This window comes from Garra rufa, chromosome 11 (genome assembly GCF_049309525.1).
Source record: "Garra rufa chromosome 11, GarRuf1.0, whole genome shotgun sequence".
Classification (NCBI taxonomy): domain Eukaryota; kingdom Metazoa; phylum Chordata; class Actinopteri; order Cypriniformes; family Cyprinidae; genus Garra; species Garra rufa.
Window position 1 is genome coordinate 29,000,729 of NC_133371.1, and position 18,827 is coordinate 29,019,555.

At 35.3% G+C, this 18,827-nt stretch overlaps 1 protein-coding gene across 5 annotated transcripts in view; it reads right to left on the reverse strand.

Annotated features, from left to right (window-relative positions):
- Nucleotides 1-18,827, reverse strand: part of ripor1 (RHO family interacting cell polarization regulator 1) — a 78,103-nt gene that overhangs the window by 26,902 nt on the left and 32,374 nt on the right. For all 5 annotated transcript variants that reach the window (XM_073850434.1, XM_073850436.1, XM_073850433.1 and 2 more), the window contains exons 2-7: nt 14,306-14,429; nt 10,152-10,304; nt 9,924-10,002; nt 7,637-7,660; nt 7,470-7,523; nt 2,679-2,828 (exon numbers count right to left, since the gene is read on the reverse strand). In XM_073850434.1, coding sequence (XP_073706535.1) covers nt 2,679-2,828; nt 7,470-7,523; nt 7,637-7,660; nt 9,924-10,002; nt 10,152-10,304; nt 14,306-14,403 — 558 coding nt within the window. In that variant the 5' untranslated portion in view covers nt 14,404-14,429. The remainder of the gene's footprint in view (nt 1-2,678; nt 2,829-7,469; nt 7,524-7,636; nt 7,661-9,923; nt 10,003-10,151; nt 10,305-14,305; nt 14,430-18,827) is intronic.

Here is an 18,827-nt window from a genome sequence, read left to right on the forward strand (position 1 = left end):
TAATTTCTAAAGTGGATTCAGTACACTAAGAATAAACTGAGGTGAATTTCAGTTCTGAATACTTGAAGCGAATTTAATTTCTAAAGTGGATTCAGTACACTAAGAATAAACTGAGGTGAATTTCAGTTCTGAATACTTGAAGTGAATTTAATTTCTAAAGTGGATTCAGTACACCAAGTATTCAGAACTGAAATTCACTTCAGTTTATTCTTAAAGCGAATTTAATTTCTAAAGTGGATTCAGTACACTAAGGCTGATGATACACAGGGCAACATTTTGAGCAATTTTATCGGGCAGCTTTTTTGAGCGCTGTTGCTTGGACACTTTCCCATTGAGAATGGGTAACACATTTCTTCCTGTATAATTTAGATCAGTTGTGGGCCCTGTATCACACCTGGCTGCCTGTTCACGGCAACATTTGCCAAAGTTGCCCGGCAACATTGCTTAAAAAGTTGCCCAGCGTATCATCAGCATAAGAATAAACTGAGGTGAATTTCAGTTCTGAATACTTGAAGTGAATTTAATTTCTAAAGTGGATTCAGTACACTAAGAATAAACTGAGGTGAATTTCAGTTCTGAATACTTGAAGTGAATTTAATTTCTAAAGTGGATTCAGTACACTAAGAATAAACTGAAGTGAATTTCAGTTCTGAATACTTGAAGCGAATTTAATTTCTAAAGTGGATTCAGTACACTAAGGCTGATGATACACAGGGCAACTTTTTGAGCAATTTTATCGGGCAACTTTTTTGAGCGCTGTTGCTTGGACACTTTCCCATTGAGAATGGGTAACACATTTCTTCCTGTATAATTTAGATCAGTTGTGGGCCCTGTATCACACCTGGCTGCCTGTTCACGGCAACATTTGCCAAAGTTGCCCGGCAACATTGCTTAAAAAGTTGCCCAGTGTATCATCAGCATAAGAATAAACTGAGGTGAATTTCAGTTCTGAATACTTGAAGTGAATTTAATTTCTAAAGTGGATTCAGTACACTAAGAATAAACTGAGGTGAATTTCAGTTCTGAATACTTGAAGTGAATTTAATTTCTAAAGCGGATTCAGTACACTAAGAATGAACTGAAGTGAATTTCAGTTCTGAATACTTGAAGTGAATTTAATTTCTAAAGCGGATTCAGTACACCAAGAATAAACTGAAGTGAATTTCAGTTCTGAATACTTGAAGTGAATTTAATTTCTAAAGCGGATTCAGTACACTAAGAATAAACTGAGGTGAATTTCAGTTCTGAATACTTGAAGTGAATTTAATTTCTAAAGTGGATTCAGTACACCAAGAATAAACTGAAGTGAATTTCAGTTCTGAATACTTGAAGTGAATTTAATTTCTAAAGTGGATTCAGTACACTAAGAATAAACTGAAGTGAATTTCAGTTCTGAATACTTGAAGCGAATTTAATTTCTAAAGTGGATTCAGTACACTAAGGCTGATGATACACAGGGCAACTTTTTGAGCAATTTTATCGGGCAACTTTTTTGAGCGCTGTTGCTTGGACACTTTCCCATTGAGAATGGGTAACACATTTCTTCCTGTATAATTTAGATCAGTTGTGGGCCCTGTATCACACCTGGCTGCCTGTTCACGGCAACATTTGCCAAAGTTGCCCGGCAACATTGCTTAAAAAGTTGCCCAGTGTATCATCAGCATAAGAATAAACTGAGGTGAATTTCAGTTCTGAATACTTGAAGTGAATTTAATTTCTAAAGTGGATTCAGTACACTAAGAATAAACTGAGGTGAATTTCAGTTCTGAATACTTGAAGTGAATTTAATTTCTAAAGCGGATTCAGTACACTAAGAATGAACTGAAGTGAATTTCAGTTCTGAATACTTGAAGTGAATTTAATTTCTAAAGCGGATTCAGTACACTAAGAATAAACTGAAGTGAATTTCAGTTCTGAATACTTGAAGTGAATTTAATTTCTAAAGCGGATTCAGTACACTAAGAATAAACTGAGGTGAATTTCAGTTCTGAATTGGATTTACTTTACTAACACTAAGTAAAGAGTGAATATTAGTTCTTAAGTGGATTCAGTTCACAAACACTAAGCTGAAATGAATTTCAGTTCTAAAGTGGATTCAGTTGACAAACATCGAGCTTAAGTGAATTTTAGTTCTAAAAGGGATTCAGTTTATTAACACTTAGCTGAACTGAGTTTTAGTTTCAAAGTGGATTCAGTTTATTAACACTTAACTGAATTTCAGTTTTGAAGTGGATTCAGCTCACAAACACTGAGCTTAAGTGAATTTCAGTTCTGATTTGGATTCACTTTACCAACAGTAAGCTGAAGTACATTTCTTTTCTGAAGTGGTTTCAGTTTATTAGCACTGAATTTCAGTTCTGAAGTGGATTCAGTTTAGTAACACTTAGCTGAACTGAAATTCAGTTCTGAAATGGGTTCAGTTCACATTGAGATGAAGAAAATTTTAATTGTAAAATGGTTTCTGTTCAGTGAATTTTAGTTCTGAAGTGTATTCAGGTTAGTAACAATAAGCTGCAACAAATTGTAGTTCTAAAATGGATTCACAAAGAGCTCTGAACTCTTTTAAATCCTATGTACACTGTTTACTCTAATCTTGTCTTTGTTCTGGTCTGTACTGACAAAGTCCATAATTCTTCTTCCTCTTTCACCCATACTTTTATCTAACCAAACACTCTTACCTCTGTGTACTCTTTGAAGCTCTTGTTAGCTTCAGACAGACTCTCTCTGGCCTCCCGGCTGCCTGGAGAGGCTGTGTAAGCCTTCACCATCTTATCGGCTCCGTCTCTTAGTCTGCGCTGCATACAGTAGGCCTCATAGAGCTCATCAATCTGCAGACACACATGCAAAACCCCAGTGTTTATTACAATCAATGAAAACATACTAATTATGTACAATATTGATGAATGTTGATAACAAAAGTCTTCATTAACATTTCCTGGTGAAAAAAACATCTTGAGCATGTTTCTAGCTAGTAATTACATGGAAATCAATTCTGATTATCTAACATCTTCGCTTATCAAAATGTATTTTGTTTTAAGGATGTTTTAAGGAAGGAAGAAAATTTTGCCCCTTCAACCAGCAGCAAACTAGCAGGCCATACCAGTTTAAGATTGTCAATCTGGATTTTGTAATATGGTAACTGGTAAACTAAATAATGATCATCTTAGAGCAGCTACAAACTAACTACCATGTCCCAAAACACACTGCTACTTAAACTGAATTTTCCAATAAAGCTCAGTATTTTTATGACTTAACGAGGTAGCCACAGTTTAGGCTACATCCAGATGGTGACACTGACTGATTAAGTGCATATGCACACACATGCACAAACCACAACATCTTGTTGTTAAATCTTTTCTTGCCCTGTACTTCCTGCTGGGCCTCATTGTCTCCAATATAAGTAATTTAGATTTTATTGATCTATCCGCAACACCTTGAGCAGGTCTGCAAATGTGGAAGTCAGTAATGGAGACAGGAAACTGTTAAATCTCCACATTATGTCAACTCAAATTTAGGCAGATGTTTAGAGTAAGAGACATTATCATTACAAATGGCAATTTGGTAATTGCTCACAGCATGAGTCCTGTAATTCAGAGATTAGAAAAAGAATGTAAATGAGTATGAATGAATAAGAAACATACAAACAGTATGAAAGCTCCACTCACTTCACTGGAAGAATGTCTAGCAGGAGAAGAGGGGTGTATAAGGAGGATTATGACAACAAAAAACTACCCAACTGAAGATAATCACAGAAACACCACTGTTTAAGCTTTGCAAAGAATGGCAGTGTTTAGGCAGTCAAAAATGACTGAACATGCATGTATACTATAAGCAAAAGTAAGGCATTTTAAAATGTCTTCTAATTAGGATATTTTAAATATATATTTGTGTGCCACCACGCTACTGCTTGAGCAAAAGGAACATATTCAAAAGGGGAAAATAGTTCTTAAAGTAAATCATGCATTTTTGTTAGGGATGCACTGAAATGAAAATTCTGGGCCGAATTGGAAACCAAAAATTCTGGATGCACTTGGCCGTAAACCATACTGAAAATGCTTTTTAATAATTATGCATTATTTTATTAATTAATAAAGTAAAAAAGTTATTTTGTAAGACTTTTTTAATTTAACTTTAATTTTAAATACACTGAATTTAATAAATACAAGCCAGTTCACAAACACTAAATTGGAGACACTTTACTAACATTAAGCTGATGTGAATATTATTTGTGAAGTGGATTCAGTTCACAAACACTAAGCTGAAGTTAATTTTAGTTCTGAAATGGATTCAGTTTACAAACACTAAGGTGAAGTTAATTTCAGTTCTGAATTGGATTCACTTTACTAACACTAAGCTGAAGTTAATTTTAGTTCTGAAATGGATTCAGTTCACAAACACTAAGATGAAATAAATTTCAGTTCTAAAGTGGGTTCAGTTCACAAACACTAAGCTGAAGTGAATTTCAGTTCAGACCTGGATTCAGTTCACAAACACTAAGCTGAAGTTAATTTCAGTTCTGAATTAGATTCACTTTACTAACACTAAGCTGAAGTGATTTTCAGTTTTGAAGTAGATTCAGTTCACAAACACTAAGCTGAAGTAAATTTCACTTCAGAATTGGATTCAGTTCACAAACACTAAGGTGAAGTTAATTTTAGTTCTGAAATGGATTCAGTTTACAAACACTAAGGTGAAGTTAATTTTAGTTCTGAAATGGATTCAGTTTACAAACACTAAGGTGAAGTTAATTTCAGTTCTGATTTGGATTCACTTTACTAACACTAAGCTGAAGTTAATTTTAGTTCTGAAATGGATTCAGTTCACAAACACTAAGCTGAAGTTAATTTCAGTTCTAAATTGGATTCACTTTACTAACACTAAGCTGAAGTGATTTTCAGTTTTGAAGTAGATTCAGTTCACAAACACTAAGCTGAAGTAAATTTCACTTCAGAATTGGATTCAGTTCACAAACACTAAGGTGAAGTTAATTTCAGTTCTGAAATGGATTCAGTTTACAAACACTAAGGTGAAGTTAATTTCAGTTCTAAATTGGATTCACTTTACTAACACTAAGCTGAAGTTAATTTCAGTTCTGAAGTGATTTAGTTTACAAACACATTAAAATTAAATAAATTTCAGTTCTAAAGTGGGTTCAGCTCACAAACACTAAGCTGAAGTGAATTTCAGTTCTGAATTGGATTCACGTCACCATCACTAAGCTTAAGTAATTGTCAGTTCTGAATTGGATTCAGTTCACAAAGACTAAGCTGAACTGATTTTCAGTTCTGAATTGGATTCACTTCACCATCACTAAGCTGAAGTGAATTTCACTTCAGAATTGGATTTAGTTCACAAACTCTAAGCTGAAGTTAATTTTACTTCTGAATTGGATTCACTTTACTATCACTGAGCTGAAGTGATTTTCAGTTTTGAAGTAGATTCAGTTCACAAACACTAAGCTGAAGTGAATTTCAGTTCTGAACTGGATTCAGTTCACAAACACCAAGCAATAAAATAGCCACACCTTTATTGAAAGTAAAATTGAATCAAATTGATAACTGATATTTATTAGCCCTAATTTTTGTTTAATTGATAAACACATATTTTCTTGTAGATATAGTGATTGGGTTGTGAATTAAAATTTGGTTGCAATAAATTTTATTTTAAAAATAATTATTAATAAAAAATTATTATTAATATTACTTACACTATAATACAATTTAAAATAACTGTTTTATATTTCAAAATATTCTAAACCATAATTTATTCCTGTGATGGCAAAGCTGAATTTTTAGCAGCCATTACACCTATCTTTAGTGTCACAAGATCCTTCAGAAATGATTTTAATAGGCTGATTTGTTGCTCAAGAAACATTTCTTATTATTATTATCATCAACAAGTTGTGCTGCTTAATATTTTTGTGAAAACTGATAAAAGATGAATAAGAAGCTGTTTTTGTCTCTTTTGATTAATCCTTGAATAAAAGTATATTTGAACAATAGTTTATGAAATACATTAGCAGCAGCAGTATCCTTATACTGGTTGGTCACACATACACACAAATGCAAGTCTAGAAGTCTAGAAACTGAAGGCGAGAACAGGGGCAAAACAGTCTGCAGCCCTTAAAAGGTTTCCTGCAATAACTGAAAAGGGACGAAGGAAGGACATAAAGTGAGAGAAGGAAAATATTCCTCTCAGTGTGTCCATCTGGAGGTGGTTAGAAACCGTCCAGTGAGCGTGTTCCAGCATACTGGCAAAAAGTCAGCGGGACAGTCGTAAGTTTCACAGAGTTATGACAGCACCTCTTCTGCTAACACACGCTGCTACACAAAACTGATAACAACATGCCTCTTCATTCACATTTGTCAATACAACAACCACCACCATCCCTACAAAGCATCTGAAAGCTTGTTAGAACAGTCTCTTCCCAAAGTCACTTAATATTAAGGTTTTTTTTGGTGCGTTTACACTTTGCCCCTCCTCCACTAATACAGAGGCCCAACATATCTGACCCAGCAAAAGCATGGAGACTCCCTGCAGCGCCCTCCGCTCATAAAACGCACACTAATCACACATGAAATGAGGCTGTGAAGGAAAAAGAGGAAGAGGAGGGTAGAGAGGAAGGTCTTTTCCTGTATTGCAGCTGGCTTGGGTTAGTTTAGGCTGTTAGTTCAGACTCCAACAGGTCCAGCGGAGGGTTTAACCGCTCCCCAAACAAGCTAAGAATGCAAGCAGCCCCTGAAGCTGTCCTCTGCCTGTGACCCGTGTCCCCTGCAGTGTGTGAGCATCTATTTGTGCGTACAAAAGACTGTCTGAGAATGTGTCTTCTGTGAGGGGAAGATTACGCTTTGCTGCATATCCTGTAGGTGACTATCTAACAGGAAAATAAGTCACTTTTAGATGCAGACACGTATGTGCATGAATGCATGTGCACAAGCGTACAGGGGCTGTTATCGAGGCCAGTGGGCCATGCAAGAGCAGTCACTAACACCGAGACATCTGAACAAGAACAGACTTGCTGAGCTACGAAACACATGCAACTCTGACATGAGTGGTACCATCCTGTTGTCTGCACACGAAAATATTCCATTTCCAATATTCCACATATTTGTGCTTTAAGGTTGAGCATTTGTGGTTAAAAAGTATATAAATTTATATCTTTTTAAAAAATGACTGATTGTTTAGCTTTGAAGCTGTACTGAAACAACAATTTGGACCTCGGATCCCCATTGAAGTCCACTATATGGAGAAAAATCCTGGAATGTTTTCCTCAAAAACCTTAATTTCTTTTTGATTGAAGAAAGAAAGGCATGAGCATTTTGAATGATATAGGGGGGGTGTGAATGATCAGGAAATTTTATTCTGGAAGTGAGCAAATCCTTTAAATTTTGGGGGTGGTTTTATGCAGAATATTTGCATAGCTATGGTTTACACAAATGATTTGCATTTCAGTTAAACGGCAAGCTTACCTTACTGAGATGAAACTCTAGTCGTCTCATAAATCTCTCGATTACTTTCACTTGCTGAAAGAACAGAGAATAACATTTAAAATGTTTGAAATATTGGTAACAGGTAGTGTAGTGTTTAAACCACAAACTAAAAAAAGCCAGATGAAAATTAAGAAGCGTTCGCTCACCTTGTCAAGTTCATATAAAAAACCCTGCAAAAGAGCAACAGAGATATTACAAATCAAACATATACATTAAAAAAGACAGAAAAAAGTGTTCATATTTAAATAGAGTATAGTATATACACTGCCAGTCAAAAGTTTTTGTACAGTAAGATTTTTTGTTTTTTAAAGAAGTCTCTTCTGCTCACCAAATCTGCATTTATTTGACCAAAATACAGCAAAAAGGATGTATATTGTGAAATATTTTTACTAATTAAAATAACTGCTTATTCTGAATATATTTTAAAAAGTAATTTATTCATGTGATCAAAGCTGCTTTCTTAACACCCTTACTCCAGTCTTCAGTGTCACATGATCCTTCAGAAATCATTCTAATTTGCTGTTCAAGAAACATTTTTACTATTATTATCAATATTTTAACAAATAGAAAGATCCAAAGATCTGCATCTGAAATTAAAAGCTTTTGTAACATTATACACCAATACAAAAGCAAATTTCTGATTTCTGAAGGATCATGTGACTGGAGTAATGATGCTAAAAATGTAGCTGTGAAATCACAGGAATAAATTACATTTGAAAATAAATTTAAATAGAAATCAGTTATATTAAACACTAAAAATATTTCAAAATTGTACTGTTTTTACTGTACTTTGGATCAAATAAATGCAGGCTTGGTGAGCAGAAGAGACTTCTTTAAAAAACAAAAAAATCTTGACTGGTAGTTTACAGTCGTGGCCAAAAGTTTTGAGAATGACACAAATATTAGTTTTCACAAAGTTTGCTGCTAAACTGCTTTTAGATCTTTGTTTCAGTTGTTTCTGTGATGTACTGAAATATAATTACATGCACTTCATACGTTTCAAAGGCTTTTATCGACAATTACATGACATTTATGCAAAGAGTCAGTATTTGCAGTGTTGGCCCCTCTTCAGGACCTCTGCAATTCGACTGGACATGCTCTCAATCAACTTCTGGGCCAAATCCTGACTGATAGCAACCCATTCTTTCATAATCACTTCTTGGAGTTTGTCAGAATTAGTGGGTTTTTGTTTGTCCACCCGCCTCTTGAGGATTGACCACAAGTTCTCAATGGGATTAAGATCTGGGGAGTTTCCAGGCCATGGACCCCAAATGTCAACGTTTTGGTCCCCGAGCCACTTAGTTATCACTTTTGCCTTATGGCACGGTGCTCCATCGTGCTGGAAAATGCATTGTTCTTCACCAAACTGTTGTTGGATTGTTGGAAGAAGTTGCTGTTGAAGGGTGTTTTGGTACCATTCTTTGTTTTTGGGCAAAATTGTGAGTGAGCCCACACCCTTGGATGAGAAGCAACCCCACACATGAATGGTCTCAGGATGCTTTACTGTCGGCATGACACAGGACTGATGTAGCGCTCACCTTTTCTTCTCCGGACAAGCCTTTTTCCAGATGCACCAAACAATCGGAAAGAGGCTTCATCTGAGAATATGACTTTGCCCCAGTCCTCAGCAGTCCATTCGCCATACTTTTTGCAGAAGATCAATCTGTCCCTGATGTTTTTTTTTTTTTGGAGAGAAGTGGCTTCTTTGCTGCCCTTCTTGACACCAGGCCATCTTCCAAAAGTCTTGGCCTCACTGTGCGTGCAGATGCGCTCACACCTGCCTGCTGCCATTCCTGAGCAAGCTCTGCACTGGTGGCACTCCGATCCCGCAGCTGAATCCTCTTTAGGAGACGATCCTGGCGCTTGCTGGACTTTCTTGGACGCCCTGAAGCCTTCTTAACAAGAATTGAACCTCTTTCCTTGAAGTTCTTGATGATCCTATAAATTGTTGATTTAGGTGCAATCTTAGTAGCCACAATATCCTTGCCTGTGAAGCCATTTTTATGCAACACAATGATGGCTGCACGCGTTTCTTTGCAGGTCACCATGGTTAGCAATGGAAGAACAATGATTTCAAGCATCACCCTCCTTTTAACATGTCAAGTCTGCCATTCTAACCCAATCAGCCTGACATAATGATCTCCAGCCTTGTGTTCGTCAACATTCTCACCTGAGTTAACAAGACGATTACTGAAATGATCTCAGCAGGTCCTTTAATGACAGCAATGAAATGATTAAGTTAATTTTCATGGCAAAGAAGGACTATGCAATTCATCTGATCACACTTCATAACATTCTGGAGTATATGCAAATTGCTATAATAAAAACTTAAGCAGCAACTTTTCCAATTTCCAATATTTATGTAATTCTCAAAACTTTTGGCCATGACTGTATATATGTTTTGTTATTGTTTTCTGTTTTGTTTTGACTTACCAAGCGAGAGTTTCTCTTAGACTCCTTCATTTGTCTGCTCAGGCTGTCCAGCTCCATCTGATGGACCTGCAGGTAGGACCTGTAGAAGTATGTACATTAGCTAACAGTATCTGTGCCACTGTCAGTGACTAATGTGTTGTGTAAGTGTGAGCAACTGTTATCACACACATCTAAACTAACTAAAATGGCTAATTCGCAAATTTACAATGCATGTATATGTGTACATACTGCAGTCCTCTCTTTAGAGCCTCGTACACCTCATCCAGCCTCTCAGGCTGGGGCACCTTTGGAGGAGGAGATTTAGTGGAGAGTGTGAACATCCTGCTTGCTCTGGAGGGAGTCTTCCTTACACACGCCGGGGTGCTGAACACAGAAAGGCTCCTAGGACACATATGAGGAACATAAAGCTTAAGTATACAGTTGAAATCAAAAGTTTACATACACCTTGCAGAATCTGCAAAATGTTGATTATTTTACCAAAATAAGAGGGATCATACAAAATGCATGTTATTCTTTATTTAGTACTGACCTCAATAAGATATTTCACATAAAAGACATTTACATATAGCCCGCAAGAGAAAATAACAGTTGAATTTATAAAAACTGCCCCGTTCAAAAGTTTACATACACTTGATTCTTAATACTGTGCTGTTACCTGAATGATCCACAGCTGTTTGTTTGTTCTTCAAGAAAAAAATTCAGGTATCACAAATTCTTTGGTTTTTGACATTTTTGTGTATTTGAACCCTTTCCAACAATGACTGTATGATTTTGAGATCCATCTTTTCACACTGAGGACAACTGAGGGACTCATATGCATCTATTACAGAAGGTTCAAATGCTCCAGAAGGAAAAACTATGCATTAAGAGCCAGGGGTGTAAAAGTGAAATTAACCCTGATCTTTAAATTCAAAAAGTATTCACCTCCGGCTCTTAATGCATTGTGTTTCCTCCTGGAGCATCAGTGATCATTTGAACCTTCTGTAATAGTTGCATACGAGTCCCTCAGTTGTCCTCAGTGTGAAAAGATGGATCTCAAAATTATACAGTCATTGTTGGAAAGTGTTTAAATACACAAAAATGCTGAAAAACCACAGTATTTTGTAAGATCCCTCTTATTTTGATAATTAACATTTTGCAGATTCTGCAAGGTGTACGTAAACTTCTGACTTTAACTGTAAATCTATCAGTTTTTAAGGTCATTTTTTGATGGTTAAACCCTTTCTCCAAACCTACTTCAATGTGAGTCAACTACAAAAGTAAGGTTTTCTTCCACAAACCTGGTTAGGCCACATAGGTTTTGGATTTAACTCCCCCAAAAATTATTTTCTAAAATGTTTAAAAATCTAAAATAATATATTAAAATTAGAATTATATATTATTCATTTATTTTAATATATAATACTATATTAAAACATTAAAACAATATTTAAAAAATATATTATTGAAATAAATTTAAATTAAATGAAATTGTATTAATTCCATACAAGCTATTTTTATATTACTTTACAACTACTTCACAACTACAATGTTAAAAACATCACAGGAAAGCAAACATGGCATACATTTTGGCTAAAGATTTTGTGACAGTGCAGAAAAAGTCTTGTTAGGCAAGTGACATTCCCATTAACCTGCCTTAAACTTTCTCACTATCCTTATGATTGAGCCCTGAACTACGAGTAATCATTTAGTTTACAAAAAGAACCATTTGTTCTGTTTTTTTCGACCAGTGGAAGATGAGGGGTTTGAATGCAAAAAGTATTATAGTCAGCCAAAGAAACAACCTCTTATCTAAATCAATAGCGCTTTAGAACAACACTCGAGCTGATCGATTCAAGCTGCAATTACTCTTCCAAGATGACAGACAGCTCAATAAAATGGAGAGAAACACTGATGCGCCTTGACACAATTTTCTCCTGTAAATCCGTATGAGGATAAAGCAACAATAGCGAAGGACAGTTCAAGATCTGCAGGTAAATAAAACAGCAAAGCAAGTCACAGTAACAAAATGAACTAGATAAAGCTTTTGAAATATATAGAATAAGACATAATACTAATAACAACACAGAAAGAGTGGGAATGATGGGGAAATTAGAGCCCTTTGATTTCCACGATGCGGGAAACATGGATGGAATTGCGGAATTCAGTCATAAAAATGCAATTTGCTGTATAACACGGAATGTCACGGAATTTGGATGAATAAGTAGGTCAGTACACTTAAATCAAAATGTGATATCGACTAGGGTATGTGAATATTAAGGCATAAAAATACAAATTAAATATGAATCCTGCATGTTCAACCTGTCTCTGTGTAAATGAATGACGTATACGTGTGTGACGCTTGCAGTGTTTTCAGATTCTGCCGCTTATATACGAGTACATAAACACATAAACAATCTCTAGAACTGCTCTGAGACTCACTTCATTAGCATTCCACCATTTCTTTCGAGAAAAACTATGGTCATATCATATACAAATAGAAACTTAAAGGTCTTCACAGCAACCCGCCAAAATAAAAGTTAGGTTTAACTTGAAGAAATTGTGACAGAAATATATTACTTAATGATAGAACTATTACTAATAATACAATTATTATTCAAACATTTTTTTAAGGAATATTTACCAGAATTTATTTATTAAAAAAAATGTAAATAAATTTTTTTGTCAGTATTTCTGACAAAAAAGGAACTAAATAAAAAAATTGTTTTTATAAAATCAATTAATTAGAGATGCTTTTGATTAATAAAATTTGACTAAATTTAACTAAATTTAAGGGGAAAAAACATTTCATAGGACCTTAAAAATGTAATTTTGTAAGTTTCGTAATTTTAATTCATTCGAAAAAAAAAAAAACAGTCTAGAAAACAAAATGCAGAAAAATAAAACTGATTTTTTTTTTTTCATTTAGTAATGCCCTTCAGAAGCTACAGAAGATACCTACATGTTTCCCAAAAGACAAAATAAGCGAACTTAACCCTGATCAAATTCAAAAAGTATTCACCCCCTGGCTCTTAATGCATTGTGTTTTCTCCTGGAGCATCAGTGAGCGTTTGAAGCTTCTGTAATAGTTGCACATGAGTCCCTCAGTTGTCCTCAGTGTGAAAAGATGGATCTCAAAATCATACAGTCATTGTTGGAAAGTGTTCAAATACACAAAAATGCGAGAAAAAAAAAACAGTATTTTGTATGATCCCTCTTATTTTGATAATTAACATTTTGCAGATTCTGCAAGGTGTACATAAACTTCTGACTTAAGGTCATGTTTTGATAGTTAATCACTTTCTCCAACCCTACTTCAATGTGAGTCAACTACAAAAGTAAGGTTTTCTTCCACAAACCTGGTTAGGCCACTCCACTTGGATTCAAGCCCCCCAAAAATTATTTTTGGAAATTTTTAAAAATCTAAAATAATATATTAAAAGTATAATTGCATATTATTAATCTATTTTAATCTAAAATAATATATTAAAACATTAAAACAATATTTAAAAATGTAAATACAAAGAGTATTTCTGACAAAAAAAGGAAATAAATTAAATATTTTATATTTTATTTTATAAAATTTATTAAATAAAATAAAATTGAACTAAATTTAAGGGGGAAAAAAAACATTTCAAAGGGCCTTTCAAAGTTTCATAAAAAGAATGCAGAAAAATAAAGATTTTATAGGGTCCTAGGAAATCGGTCATTTAAGCTATATTATTCTTTATTTTATTTTTTAACCCATATATTCTGAACTCACGTGTCATCCTCCCGTTCATTCTTTCAGAATCTCTTGTTGGCTGTTCCTCCCTGTTATCCTGACAGTGTCCTTCTTCAATGTTTTATGCCTTCTCTGTCTCTGCTCTATTTCAACAGCAGGGGTTTGAAGAGAGCTCTACATGCTTTTAAATCAAACTACATCAACCACAAGAGTCAGTGCTCAAGAGCCACTCTGCCCCTCTAAAAAATTAACATGATGCCAAATACTTTTCTTTAAAAACACAGCACACATATACTTGAACAAAAACACCGCTCATTTATTCAACAGATAAAAAGAGAGTCAACACAGACTTTCATGAAAATCTGTCCCCTGTTTTGTTAGAGCGAAGCCTTTATGTAGCCAATAACAAATGTCCATGCTTTCCTGCTGCATGCGGCCATTAGGAAATGTATGCTTGTTCCACAGGACGTCCTGTCAGCTGTGACTTCCCTTTAAAGATGTTTAATGCCTTCGGTCATAACTGCGAAATGGTATTGCTATATATTGTGAGCGCTGCAGGTTAACCTTTTGTGTTTTGGGCTAAGGTAATCATCAATATATCATGAATATTTGATATATCACCCATCCCTAATGCACGCTTGATTGGTTTAAAAGTATGGATGCATTTCTTAACACTGACCTGAAAGATTTATCGTAGGAGTTGACTCCGGCGAAGGACTGGCTCCTAGTGATTGATCTGGCGACGACCCTCCTCGTGGGGCGCACAGAAAGGGACATGGTGGACACAGCTTTGGAGGGACTCCCTGTAGAGAAACAGAAATACTTTATGAGGTCAAACACTAAATGGGTGCAAAGATATAAAATCTACTGATGAGGCAGTCACCGAATAAATGAAAGTCTTTTTTAGAGGCGCTGTCTTTGCATTTGCATCCTAAATGTAATCATTTAAGATTTAGGCAATAAAATCCTATTATTGCTCTTCAGGCCATGAATGAATCAGTCAATTGTTTAATTTATTTAAAGGAGGATACTGCGGTTTTCTAAGGACAAACTCTCTGACCACTTAAGATAAAAGCTTTTTGGATTAAAATGACTGTATTTCAAGGAAACACAGTCAAACCTAACAGCTGTGTTTACATTGAGTAAACACAACTCAATGGACATTGAGGTTCAAAACTCAAATTTCTTCCATATTCACCCAAAAATGACAAATGTGTCATAATTTATTCACTTTTGTATGGTTTCAAATCTGTATTGAAAAATGTTAGTAACCAACATTTACAGTTACCACTGACTTCGTACCATCGTATTTTTTTGGTTAACATCCACCTTTCTTTTGTATTCCACAGAAAAAAAGTAATAAAGGTTTGGACTGACATGAGGGTAAGTAAATGATTTTGAAATCAACAAGACATTGCATTTTCATCCTAATGAGATGAGTAAAAACAAATATTTCTCAGGTAAAATGTTTTTGAAAGAGCTAAAATACATGATTTTATCCATAAGGATTTGCCTAGATTATAAAAAGCAGTTCAACTAGTTCAAGTTCATCTGAGAAGGAAAGTTTTTACAGAGACAATTTTCTTATTTGGAATAATCAAGAGACTACAATGAGTCAATTTTGGTTTTAAATTGGCTTTAATGACTTTTTTCCATACAATGGGTTCCATAGAAGGAAGTCATAAGGTTTGGAACAACATGAGGGTGAGCTAAATGATGGCAGATGAAGTATTCCTTTAAAGTTGAAAATAGACCACTCTGACTAATGATTGATCAGTTATCAGAAATCTTGAAGTATTAGTTCACATTAGTTCATGTCTTTCTTTCTTCAGTTGAAAAGAAATTAAGGTTTTTGAGGAAAACGTTCCAGGATTTTTCTCCATATAGTGGACTTCAATGGGAGGCAATGGGCTGAAGGTCCAAATTGCAGTTTCAATGTAGATTCCAAGGGCTCAACATGATCCCAACCGAGAAACAAGGGTCTTATCTAGTAAAGCAATTGTTATCAATTCAAAACAGCAGTTTCAACGACCCGCATATTAATAGCGGCTCGGGCTCCGTAATTAAATATATATTTTCCTCCATGTGTTTCCTTCCTGCTGCGCTGCTAAATGAGCCGCTATGTGAGACAGCCAATCAGAGCAGTGCTCATCATTATTATTAATGAACCTTTCCAAATAAGGTAATAACAGACCATTTAATTCTAGGAACAAATCCTAGGGTTGTAAATGGACCTGTAAAACCGGTTCTGGAGGATTTTGGGCCTTTCCTATGCCACATACCTTCTATTTAGATATCACAGAACAATTTAAAATATTGTATCAATGCATTCTATGGCACCTTTAAGGTATTCTTTTGTAAAGGATATTTGACTTTCTTTGCACGTTAGCTTTGTAAACACTGGGTCGGTACTTCTGCATACGTCGCGCATGACCTTTTTTCAATGTGATTACGTAATATGTTAAATTAAGCTAGCGCATGAAGGTTAAAGTTGAAAAACTTTTTTTTTTTCCCGAAAATCAATTGTTTCGCAAGATAAGACTCTTATTCCTCAGCTGGGATTGTATAGAGCCCTTCGAAGCTGCTTTGAAACTGCATTTTGGCCCTTCAACACATTGATCCCCATCGAAGTCCATTAAGTGGAAAAAAAAAAATCCTGGAATGTTTTCCTCAAAAACCTTAATCTCTTTTCGACTGAAGAAAGAAAGACATGAACATCTTGGAAACATCTTGGATGCCATTGGGGTGAGTAAATTATTAGGAATTTTTATTCTATTATTAAAGGAACTAGACTGACTAAAGTGGACAGGAAATAAGTTTTAACTGATTCAAAAATTTGATTCATTGACTCATTTGCATCATCACTCTAAATCGGTCATAGCTACATGTTACTAGCCTTTACTAAGACTCACAGTGAAAAAAACTGTGAGAGAAAGAGAAACTAATCATGCTCTTCAGAACAGATAAACAATTTTTAGATTATCCATTCATGAAGTTCCTTATATATAATCAGTGAGGTCTCTTATCAGTGACCCTGTCATGGCCTATCAAACATCACCACCACAAAAACACCCCGTGGACACAACGTGGGAGGACAGAACAGTCAAGATTACACTTAACACCACACCAATCACTGTGGATTTTAACCAGGACAGAAACCAAATGAACCCACTTAGCCTACAGCTAAACAAGAAACATGATGGGAAAGACACAAAAACAACAGAAAGACACTTAGACCAGAGATGCACCTACATATATTAGCAAAGATAGGCTGCTAGTGCAAACAAATGAGTCAATTTATCACGATTAGAAGTCTGAAGTTATCAACGTAACAAAGTTAGTAGCAAGTTACGTGAACATGGAACAAAAAAAAACTTTTTAAGACCACTTATCCAGCACAAAACAACACAGTATTGTGTAACCGCAGCAGTTTCCCCATGGCTCTGTGAGGGCAGGTCAAATTCAGCGAGTTTAGTTTTAAATTGAATTAAGATTTAATCGTTCCAGAGAAGAGCAAGAGGAGAGAAACATGCCTTGAAGTCACACTACAGAGAAATTCTAAGGTGTGAGCCAGCATGAGGTCATTCAAGATGTGACTTCAGCACAAGTGTGTTTTAGTCACCATAATGACCTTGACTTGGACGGTCAGCGCTCAAGGTTTAGTCAACAAAGATGGGCAGTGCCTTGGATGCAGCAATGCATCGCTGCATTGCGGAAGGAAGCCAGAGTTTATTTTAAACTCAAAGTGAAGGACGAGGAACAAACCCAAGCCTAACTTCAGCCCTTTATGAAGATCTTCAACTTGACATATGCGACCCTGGACCACAAAACCTATCATAAGGTAAATATTTTTTAAACAGACTGTACAAATTAAGTTCTTCGCAATGCATATTACTAATTAAAAATTAAGTTTTGATATATTTACGGTAGGAAATTTACAAAATATCTTCATGGAACATCGTTACTTAATATCCTAATGATTTTTGCCATAAAAGAAAATTAGATCATTTTGACGCATACAATGTATTGCTGACTATTGCTACAAATATACCTGTGCTACTTAAGATGTAATTCTGTACTAATAAGGACCCCGAAGCCCACCTGTGACTCGCTGGAGTGACTAAAGTATTTCAGCTATGTGAAATTCATTCAGAGGCCACCAGAGTTGCTGAAGGGAGAATTCTTTGCGCTGTGCCCAGCAAGAGAGCGTCACGGCTGGGGTACGGAGCAGGACATGTTCTGCCCTCCAGCCTAAAACCTCCACAGAGAGGAAAAAACTTTAGATTGTCTTACTTGGAAAAGACATTACGGACTGGATTCAGGTTTTCACAAGAACTCTGCTCCTTGAAAAAAACTTACTAACCCTCAAGCCATCTTAGATATCACTTTTTTATATTAAAAAATGTTCTGGCTCTTATAAGCTTTATAATGATAGTGAATGGCTGTTGATTTTTAAGTCCAATAAAGTGCATCCATCCATCATAAAAAGTACTCCGTAAGACAGATATGCATATTTAAACCTTTATAAACCATAATCTCTAGCTTCAGCTAACTGTTATACGTGCATTCATGAGAGAGTGTGGTGTCCCGGTGGGAATATGAGAGTCTTATATTGAAATCCTCCAACATTTTTCTTTAGAAATTCTCATTTTGTATTTCTAATTCATGACCAGTGTTTTCTTCTGTGTTCGTCTTTTGTCCTACATCATCCGCTGGAACGCCACTCTCTCGTGAATGTATGACAGTTATCGATTATGCTTTATAAAGTTTTAAATATGGATATTTTTCTTGCACAAGCTCACTGATTCACTTCAGAAGGCCTTTATTCCTCCTAGAGCCTGGAGCACTTTTTATGATGGATGGATCCACTCATTGAACTTCAAAATCTTAAACCTCATTCACTGGAATTATAAAGCTTGGAAGAGCCAAGACATTTTTTAAAATACTTCTATTGCATTCGTCTGAAAGTATAAAGCCATATACACCTAGAATGGCTTAAGGGTGGGTAAATCATCTGGAAATTTTCATTTTTTTGTCTGAACTGTCCCTTTAATGGAGTAAACAATTAACTCAATTAAGCCAACTATAACAATCAGGTTATCTGAGCAAAGTAAGGATGTAAATATTTCAAAAGCATTTCAGATTTGAATTATTCAATATTTCTTTGTTTTTCTTGTGATCAGTGAAGAGTGTAAACACAG